Genomic DNA, 10,880 nt, shown 5'->3' with positions numbered 1-10,880 from the left:
GACGAGCTATAGTTCTTTCATCATCATTCAGGCTCATGATGAAGATCTGCTGAGACATCATTAGCATCATCAGTATAACCTCCCTGAAGACTTATTAATTAGTCCAGTGCAGTTAGGTGAAACAGCAAATTTGAGAAGGCACGTGGAACAGCAGCTTAGCGAAAGATTGATTTGGGGGAGTGTACTGTAGATAATTGAGGAGATGTTGGGTTAACTGGCTGGGTTTAAATGTCATAACATCTGCAAACAGCACTGAGGCTGCGGCAGAGTTGACATTTGCTTCTCGAGCAATTAGGAGGTCAGATAGGAGGAAGAGTGTTAATACCAGTTACATGTTTGATGTATCTGAGCTAAATAAAAGTCTAACAAAGAGGTGAGGTAGGCAACAGCTCAGTCGTGGTGGGGAGAAGGATTTGCCCTGATCAGGATTAACTGCCTCCTTTCTTCTTGTATGATATACTGTAAGGCATGAAAATAGATTAGACAAAGGCACAGATCAGAAGGAAAACAATTTAATCATAAAATATAATATATGGCATCCTGTGAAGTCCAACATTGTAAAAACCAGGAAATGAGTTGAAAATCTCAAAGTTTCTTTTCTAAAGTGATGGAGAACGCTGGAAATAATACTTGGGTAGAGTCTCTGTGTCAGTGTGACTGACAGTCTCGTGGGTGCATTGTGGGAAGCCTTGTCTCCTTGGTTCCCTCCATGGGAAGAATGTCTGTTATCCAGTATTGGAACAGTGAAACGACTGTAGCGGTTTCCTCTGAAATACAAAAAGACAGAGAGCAATATTTCAGTTACAGCTGAGACTGCTGCTGACAACACAATACCAGAGGAACAGTGTTTTCACCAAAGAGACTTTATTTGCTGTTGGATTTTCAGCATAATAAATCAAAATCTCCAGCTAGTATTCAAACTTACTCCCGACCTGGGACCTCCCTATCTGCATGCTGACAATAAACCCAACTGTCTGTCTTCAGTCTATGACAGAATCTTTTGTTTACCTGCTATTGAAAAGTTAGAATTCATTTCAGTGAATCTACAACCCCGATTCCTACAAAGCTGGGACGCTGGAACGTAAATACAAACAGAATGTAATCATTTCTAAACAAACTGAAGTGCTCCCGAGCTCATGTAGTAATATCCTTTATACAATCATGTGTTCACAAAGTGGTGAACCTCACTCCATCCTCGCTTGTGAACGACTGAGCCTTTCCAGGATGCCCCTTTAATACCCAATCATGATACTATCACCTGTTTACCAAAAATCAATGAAGCTGATGAGGTAAAACATTAAATATATCCTCTTTGTACTGTTTTCAATTGAGCATCTTGTCACGTTCTGTTTTAATTATATTTTACAGAGCATCCTTTTTTTTTGGAATCAGGGTTGTATGCAGGACGTAAAATGTACAGTATAAAGGCGAGCAGTCAAACCGATGTCATTCATGAAAGGAACTCCAGGGTGTAGTAAAATATGCTCAAAGGAAACCTGCTTCAGACCTGCTCCTGCATTCAGTTGATTGCCACTGCAAGGGCAGAGTGACAGAGCGAGGAGAGCTTGAGTGAACTCACTTGAACAACTTTAAAAGCGCACCTCTCCACATGCACATGAATTAGCTCCTGCACGGCAGCGGATGTTACAATAAAATACAGAATGCAGCTTTCACAAGGTGGATGTCAATCAAAAATATGACATCATTTCAAATTGATTTATTGATGTATTAAAATACAGCAAGAATACCTCTGCCTAAAATGCTATCACAGCAGTCAAATGAAGTAAACGTGAACAAGTTCTGCTCTGGTGCAACCTGCTGGCGGAGTTGCATTCAAAAAACAGCAAAACAGAGAATAAAAGCATGACTCATACAGTATGAGGTGGGTGGGTGGGTGGGGGGGGGGGTTGGAAAACCTTTCAGGCAGCTGTGGAGCAGGTGCACGGAGAGGATCGGCACAACGGAAGCTGGCTCTATTGTGGGCTCTGCTCGCAACATGGCAAACTGGTTCTAACACGGTGTTGTCTTGACGACACGGACAGAGACAAGCGGCACTTTGTGGCCACTGATATGGCGGTGGCCTGAATCTCCTGGCTGCTCTCTCTCACTCTCCCTCTCTTTCTCTCGCACATACACTTGCGTGCGTGACAGCAGCAAAGTCCCCGCTGATCCTATTATGCAGCCGGCTCTCCAACCATGCAAATGCACAAACCCAAACATGCACAGGTGAAAACGTGTCTGGGGACTGGTGAAACGTTTTGGCTGAACGCAAGATTGAACGAGTTGAAACATGTTAGTTAACTCATAGTGGCATCACCTGAGTGTGAGATGTAGTAAAGGCCAGCTCTGGTGTTGCATATTAAGGGCAGGTGCATGCAGGCAAAGGCTCACAAAGGCAAGTAAGGGCAGGTATACTCAGGCGACCAATAACAATCAATGTAAGGGTGCATAGTATAGAAGGCAAGCAGGGACAGCCAGAGGCATGTATGAACCTGCAGGGACAGGTCAATGAAGTGCCTGGGGCAGATCCCAGCAAGAGGAGGCCAGTATGCACAGGGATGACAATGAATGCATTCAGGGAAAACAACTCGTTTTCGTCTGATGTGACTGACCTGCGGACATAAGAGACGTGCTGTCGAGCTCCTCCAGCGCCTTTTCCAGTTTGTCTTTGTCCTTCTGCTGAACGAAGACCTTGAGACTGTAGAGCTGCTGGAGGACAGAGGTGGGCTTGTGTCCACTGGTTATGCACCTCAGAAGGTCGTCCAGTGTCCCAGGCAGGAGAGGAAGCTTGTCTACACGCAAGGAGGAGCAAAGAACAAGTGGGGGGGGGGGGTCTGTTAATTAAAGGTATTAACGTCATAATTTAGCAGCCAAAATTAGAGTGAAACTGCATCAAACATGCAGCAACAGTTGTTTAAAAAACTGTTTTCTATTTTTTTTTTCATACCCCTTGCCTCTGCTTTGTGTAACTGTCTAGACTCTGCGTCATCACAAAAGAGAAAACATCACCGGTTTTATTTTTTTTGTCCATTTACAAAGCCAGACTGAGTGCATCTCATATCTGTGGAGCCTCACCAATTATTATTAGTCTCGCTCATTTACACGGCTGCTCTACCAGGTACCGACGAGCTTTCCTCTTATTTTCCACGCTGGTCAGAGCTTTGTCTTCAGCGCGCTCTGCAGCTTAATGAACTCGATTCTCCGGGTGAGTTCAAAGCCTTGATTAAAAACTCGGTGACTGTACAATTGCTTTATGTGAAATGGATTTTGTATTGTCAGCGTGCTACAAATAATCCTAATAACAAACATGGTTTAATAACTTTTGGAATAATTGAAACATTGAAAGTCCCAGCTTGATTTCCTTTCAAATAATTATTAAATAATAAATCAGTTAGCAGTCAGCACTCAGATATAGACATGTTTGGAAACAAAAAATACTCCTTCTAGTACATTCTAAGGGTGCTGAAACTTAAGCTACTACACTTTCATCCACTTACTGATGCTATGTTTTTCAGTGCTTGTTTAGTTCGTGCTGGCACCGTCACATCATGTCTCAAGAAAAGCACAGATGTGCGATGAATTCTGTTCAACAGTTTTCATTAACATGCTTTCAGCTTTCAGCACAATTATGTGTTTGCAAACATCATCTCTTTGTGCATCACAGCAACCAAAATGAATCAAAATCAAACTGTTTCTTGGGAGTGTGTTTCATTTCCAAATATTAGCACTAAATGAGTGAAAGCTTTAGAAATGGATTCAGCACAGGGAACAGCTGAGACAGCTGATCCTGCTCTGCTCAGTACTTACTATCTGACATATAGATTTCCATTGTTGCCCTGAGGAAGTCTGACACCTCAGCAGCTCTCCTCTCATTATCCTCCTCCTCCTCTTCCTCCCCATCGTTTTTGTATGTGAACTCCAGGGCAGCAGCCCGGGGCATCAAGCCCATGGCGAGCAGCTTCTCTTTGTGCCGTTTCTTCTTCAGCTTCCTCCTCTTGTTCCTGCTAATGTGCTCTCCTCCCTCATCCACAGGCGTCTGACTCTGGCCTGTGCCTGAATCTTGATGGAGGGGTACTTTCCTTTTCCTCCTTCTCCTTTTTCTTTTCTCTTCTTCCTCTTTATCTTGGGCGAGTTCTTCATTACTGTCATGGACACTCTCCTCTGTAAACAACAAGATTGTGAGCTCTTGATAAGTTCCCAAACACTGTTAATCATTACAGTTTCCATATGCGGCCTGACTCACATGGAAATTGTCAGATTCTTGTGTTCACACTGTTTAAAGAATCGATTCTATTTGACATATTGGAGGTGGGTGGGATTCACCTGCACTCTGGATGAGGAAGAAATGCCTACAGACCAGTAGGGGGTTTGAGTCCCAGTCATGTCCAATAATGTGCCAATGAGGACTCAGAGATTGCAGGTTTCCTTCCAGCCAATCACTCCACCAGCTGATTCCACTAATTAGATATGCCGTATTTTAGGCTGATTGCATTCTAATCAGTAAAATCAGCTGGTGTATTTACTGATTGAAAAGAAACTCCCTTACATGCAACAAACCTGAGACCACAGGTGATTAATCAAAGCACAGCCGAATCAGTATACTTCCCAAGTGATGTTCTGTGGTGCCTCTTGACAATACAGTAGACAAAATCCTCTCATCAAATACAGTCACTGTAATGACCGTGCACAATGAAATCTACATCTCCCATGCTGTTTGTAACAATATCCAGCTCTCTGATGAAAGACGAAGGGGGAGCCAACGCTCAGGTTACGCATTAGCCTTTGATACATGCACACAAAATGAACACATTCCTCCTACTTTATGGAAATCATCATTAGAGCTCCTGCAGTTCTGTTTTAGCTTTGCAGCTTGATTTCTTTTTCTGTTATTTATCAGTCTGTTTCTTGGAATAAAAAAGTGTGTAATCTCTCTCTATGTGTTTACTGTGAGCCCATACAGAAACGGGCCTCTCACTAGCTGAGCAGCCTCTTCTCCACCTTGTCACACCTCCCGTCTCCCCAGGAGGCGTGAGGAGGTCAAAGAAAACCAGCTCCAGTCGAATTCTTAGTGACCCGTTCACACTGGTGAGCAGAGAACTGGCTAGCAGCCAGAGCATAATGCTGTTGAGAGAGTGCCAGAGCAACAATGGGCCATGCTGAAGAACAATTCGAGAGGAGCCGCCGCTCCATTTCGTCGAACACAAACTGAAGTACAGTATAGTTACAGTACAGTTACAGGACTTGTCTATGTGAACACAAGCGAAGCAAAGGGTGAAAAAATGAACTTAATTGCTGTCATCACTGCTGATTTTTTCTTACTCATCTGAAAGACCGTCACGGCAGCACTGAGCCTTTTCCAGAGCATGTACAAACATGCAAAATTTATGGACTTTTTAATTCTATCCTTTTGTGGTAGATGTGATAGAAAGTATCTTACGTCAATGTGCTGCTCGGCATAGAGGAAAAGAGCCTTATATTAAGCACACAAAACACACTTCTACTTCAATAGCCACAGCTGTTGTATAGTAACTGAGGAAAACACTAAAAACAGGGAGTAAATATTATGTGTTGGCATGATGACTTAGAAATACTGATGCTCACATAGTTAATCAAGAAAAGGTGTTTTCCATGGTAACCGAAGGATACAAGCTACAGCAGGTACGTTACAAAGAAACAGCCCCAAAAAACAAGCCAATCCTTCAAAACGACTGAACCCTACATCAGCACATAAGTACAGAAGGAGCTTTTAGATGACTTTCCAACTCTCACTATTGTTGTACTGTTTCTCTAATATCATACTGATAGACTTATTATCATAGACCCATCCAAAGCTGACATTAAACAGGACTTTGGTTTGCAGTTTGCATCAATCCTCACTGCCCACTAAATCAAAAATGAGAGTCAATTACTGCACTATTAGGCTGACAAGTGCAATTAATCAAATTTAACGCCATCACTCATTATAGTGGGCACCTTCAGACACTGCACTGTCTCAGCCAACAAATCTATTACACTGATGTAAAGCAGAAGCCTGTCAGGTGGCTGGAAGTCTGCATTAAGGAAGATGATGAGAACAGAGGCACGTGTATGAGCCAGGGCTCTTATTTCAGTGTCACCACTGGTTTACGACAGGAGGAAGGAGAAGGCAAAATAAACAGTCTTTATATGATGCATATCGACTGCAGCGTGTGTGACTTATCTTTGAATAGAACTGCCAGCCACCTCCACTCATCACAGGTCAAGAATATTTCAGCTTGGCATTAACGTCAGCTTACAATTCAGCCTCACAAGATGGCATCAACGCGGGGTAAATATTTCCTAGATGAGTAATAAAGGTTTACTCTGACAAACAACACATTAAATAGACAGATCAAAGTGAAAATCACCCATGTTCAAACACTGTCTGCGCTGCATTCAAGCTGTCCTCAGTGTGGAAAGTCACTATTTGTTTCCCTTAGCTAGTGCTGTGGAAGAGACAATCCCGAAGAGTGACTTTACTAATAGAGAGCGCCAACCTAGACAAACCTCATGCCATAAATCTCCCCCAGCTTTATGGTGCACATCGCAAGTGCATAAATGTAAGATTATGATCGTCTTACCAGCTGGGTCCTCGGCACTATTTATGCTTTCTAGCTGGGGGAGTGTGACGGATCTCTCTGAATCTGTCTTGTAGTCTGCAGGAGGAGGGAGGACCGTGTACACCCGCCTGCTGGGATTGGCTGCACTGTGTGTCTTTCTTGCATCTCCTGTGGTAAATTAGTGAAGGTAACAAACGGCAATGTTAACAGTAACAGGGTGGCAGCAGCTCTGCATGTATGGTGTGTTGGCATGTTCATGCATTTTGAAAAAAAAAAAGGAAGGAGGATCAAAGGGAGAAGGCTTTTTCCAAATAAAAATTGTACTTTTCTAAGAATAAAGTATGATGAACTGAATGTAATCTTACCAGTTGCGCTGTCCTCTAGAGAGGCTTTTCTCTTCACACTGATTTTTTTGGCAGGAGCCTCTGCAATGTGTGGTGGGCCGGGCACCTTCTCCAATTTGGGAACTGCAGGATAAAGCTTCTGGAGTACTTTTGACTGAAATACTAAGTGACAAAGAATAAAAATAAATAAATAAATACATAAGAACACAACATCACCAGGTGCATTGGTACTGTAAGGCTTAGTATTTCAGGGAGTATAATCTTCATGCTAAAATCTGTCAGTCTAACAATACAGTTCAATCAGAGAGTGGAGTGGGCTTAAATTGCACAGCAAGATACAAACCCCATGTGTTTCCAGTGTAGAACAAAGGATGAAGTCAAAGTAGCAACAATCTTAACCAGCCACTTTGAAAGAGGTGCTGGTTTATGGATCATGTGCATGTTGTGAGCACTATGTAACTATAATAATGATAACAACAGCACCCCACCCCACCCAAAATACTCTTCTACTAATTTAATGTATAAAGTAGGCGTAACCTGGCAAAGACAAGTTACAATTTCTTTCTATTAGACATGGGTTCAGAAAAAACACAGACCATGCCTAATGTTTGACAGAGGAACACGTGCGTTTGTTTACGGCTTGACTCGAAACTTAACGCGAGACTTAGCCCGCTAGCTACGTTAGCTAGCTAGGAACCGTTTTGAGTTTTTGGAACTGTTATGACATTTATAGCATTCTTCACTACACCGTTGAGTCTCACCTTCTTTCCTGCGTGCCATATCGACATATATGCGTATCTCAGTGGAAGCGAAGAGTGCGGAAACTTAGCTGTAACATGTGGCTTTAGCTAATATGCTAGCAAGCTAGCTGTGTTAGCTACCTAGCTTGCTAGCGTTTAAAAATTAGCTCGCTTCACAACAGATTGTACCTCACATAGCAGCGAAATAACGGGCTCAAGTTAGCATAGCTAAAGGAATCGCTGGCATTATCGCCACTTAAAAAATCTAGTCTCCTGTATTTTTCAAAGTGCAGTAATGCTCGGACTCCTGTAGCTGTCCTCTCTCCACCAGGCAGATATCGGCTCAGTGCCCAGACACTGCTCAAACTGACTGCACGGAGGGAACTCGCTAACTTCAGTCGCGCCGGTTACCATTCAAACTAATGGGAATTTAATGAATCCTTCGTTGTCAGAAAAGACGTTTGCTCTGTATATCATAAATCGATTAAGTATTTTGATCAATCGGATCCACTCTTCAAATCGGCATATAAAGCAGCCTTGTTAAACATAATATGTAGGATATAAGAGCTTTCTTTGGAACTGTATGACCACTGTGTATTTTTCGAAAAAGACAGTACAAGTTGACATTTTACTGAAGCAAACTGCTTCTGTGATATTGAATGTGAGACGAACTAAAATGAGACTCCTGCTGGTTCGATTTTAAGTCACTTTCCTGTGCGTGTCTTCCTGCCAAAATCATCGAGCCCAATTTATTGTTGTGGCTAGTTTCAATTGCCAACTTTCTTTCATCAAGCGTGATGAGTGCGATGGATCAGACTAGAGCTCCCCATGTGTTTGAATCCCGTAATAACAGCGGTTTTGGGCGTGCGCACAGCGAGCCAGCTGTAGGACGGGGTGGAAGCGAGATGAGAATACTAAGCAGGCACCTCATGGCTCAGCATCAGCACCGGGCTGAGTTAGGATTTGCGCACCCTCCAAACTTGGCTTGGGACCTCAGCATGTGAACAGGCTTTGCAGGAGGAGGATCCACCTAGAATGTCAGCTCTGAAGAAGGTAAATCCCCCTCTCTGTCTTATCAATCTTTAAGCACATATTTAACTCCTCAAATATGACGTGCAGGATTGAAACATTGTATTTGATCAGTTTACAGTAAATGGGAAGATGCATGCAATAGTGAGGAATGGGTGTGTGCCATCACATTATGGTTGCAGGATTTTCTCAGTTGTGGAAGGTAACCAGACTTTTTTTGACTATTGGCTTTTTCAAAATGAGAAAATTGTATTAAAAGTATTTAACTATATTAGCTGTCAAAATTGAATGTTGTTTACCAATGGCCAGTCATTGTAACAAAGAATATATAATATGATTTTTGCATCACTTTTGCATTTACATTAATTTCATTCACCACTCCTCTGATTTGCCTCATGGATGTCGCTCCTGTGCTTACATTTAGCCCTGAGGAGGAAGCCTGGATGAGGAGTATTTCAGGCAGAAAAAAAGCCTGCTTAGTACAAGGTTAACTTCTCAAAGATGTTATGTCAGGTTTGACTCCTCCTGTTGTGCACTGTCACATAATACTGTATGTACCGTGCCGACTGTGCCTCTGTGGGTGGATGAGCTTCACTGAGTGTGTCTGACAGAGCCCAAGCCCAGTGCTGGCAACCCTGAATGAGACTGGAGCTCCTTGCAGCTTAACAAAAGAAAGAATTGGAAGAGTTGTAGGTTTTGTAAGAATCAAGGAACCACACAGACCCGTGTAAACATCTTACATAATATCTTGCAGCATTGAACATGAACAAACCTTCTGATTAATCAAGTAGTGAGACTTGTACCCCTGTGAATGAGTGATTTTTGGTGTAGGAAGCAAGCGTCTTTTGTTGTCGGGGATGCTGCAAGGTTAGAAATAGTAAGCTGCCTGTTCGTGTAAAAAGCTTGTCATCACTTACTTGTACACTGACAGATCTTATTGTTTAAGATTCAGTGCAGTCGCAAGTATTATGTCTCCGCTCCAATAGATTCCCATGATTGAGCGGCACAAGAAGGGGAAGTTGTGTAGAATGTCTGCTTCAGCACTGCTGCCGAATCCACAGCAAATACACAGCACTCAGCACACACTGTGAGTGACAAAATACTGGCTGCCAGCACTCACATAGGCAGACATCATAATCACAGAGGTGCTAAAAATAGGGGACCGTATTCATTGCAATGCTTTAGAAGCTCAATGGAGTTATTGCTGTTCACCCTCACCCCAAGAAGTTTTACCAGAATACTCCTCAGTGCTGTTCTCCTGCCTTGCTCAATAATACAAAAAGCCTTTATTTTTAGACAGTAGTGGTCAGCCAGCCTTTCTTCAATGACACCCAGCTCTTTTGGTCTTTTTCACTCTGTGGTCTCTGAAGCTAAGGTTGCACAGTGCAGCAGTTCATACATGGGAACTGCATTTTCTGCCATAGTAACAAGCATGTTTTTTTCAGGTCCTAGAAAAGTGTCCTGTGTTCATTCATTATGCAGGTGGCGAGAAGTGCTGTAGAGCAGTGGGAGATGCAGCAAGCCGTCAGGACAAAATCTTATCAATTTTAATCAATAAGGAGGGTAATTGACAGTACTCTTGTGCGTATGCATTGCCTGGATGTGGCTGTGCAATATGTGTGCATATGTCGTGTGTGTGTAAAGAGAGGCATAGGTGGACAGGAGGTATGTGAGAAACTCACCTCTATGAGTCCTCGTGATTGAAAAATAAATTACTTACTTGCCGGATTTAGGGGGAAGAGGCATCTTTCACTCTATTCAAGCCTTTCAATGAAACCCTGATGATTCATACAAGATGGAGATATCTTTACTCATCCCGCCACGCAAATTCTTTACCTAAAAAGATGAGCGGCTAATTAAAAGCTACCACTTGCATACGCAGAATAAAGGACAACAAAAACTAATTGGAAACCGACACCATTTCCCCTCAGAAGCTTGTCTTGTCTTTGGATATTTCCAACGCTGCTGTCAAATTGCTTGCATGCTCAAGCACCTACACACACACACACACACACACACACACACACACACACACACACACACACACACACACACACACACACAAGCTGTCACAGGGTTGTCAATGGGAAGCTTGTGTGGACTTTACCTACTCGGCAGTGACATGGTAGCGCTCTCACAATCCGTTTGAAGATGCATGAAAAACTTGAAATGCGATATTTCTGTTTGTG

The 10,880-nt window shown here is 42.8% G+C and overlaps 1 protein-coding gene across 2 annotated transcripts; it reads right to left on the bottom strand.

Annotated features, from left to right (window-relative positions):
• Positions 1-497: 497 nt before the first annotated feature.
• erich1 (glutamate rich 1) lies at positions 498-8,083 on the bottom strand. Of its 2 annotated transcripts, XM_070979371.1 has the most exons (6): positions 7,684-8,083; positions 6,944-7,084; positions 6,600-6,746; positions 3,808-4,161; positions 2,613-2,792; positions 498-767 (listed from the first exon to the last, which is right to left on the bottom strand). In XM_070979371.1, the coding sequence occupies exons 1-6, from the start codon at positions 7,700-7,702 to the stop codon at positions 649-651; spliced, it is 960 nt and encodes a 319-aa protein (XP_070835472.1). In that variant the 5' UTR covers positions 7,703-8,083; the 3' UTR covers positions 498-648. The 2 variants fall into 2 exon arrangements, with proteins under 2 accessions (XP_070835472.1, XP_070835473.1); XM_070979372.1 differs by lacking the exon at positions 6,600-6,746 and having other exon boundaries at positions 7,684-7,792.
• Positions 8,084-10,880: the final 2,797 nt, after the last annotated feature.

The sequence above is a fragment of the Chaetodon trifascialis genome, chromosome 14, assembly GCF_039877785.1.
Source record: "Chaetodon trifascialis isolate fChaTrf1 chromosome 14, fChaTrf1.hap1, whole genome shotgun sequence".
In the NCBI taxonomy this organism is placed as follows: Eukaryota; Metazoa; Chordata; class Actinopteri; order Chaetodontiformes; family Chaetodontidae; genus Chaetodon; species Chaetodon trifascialis.
Note: the sequence above shows the minus strand (reverse complement) of the source record. Positions and strands in the feature narration are given on the sequence as shown.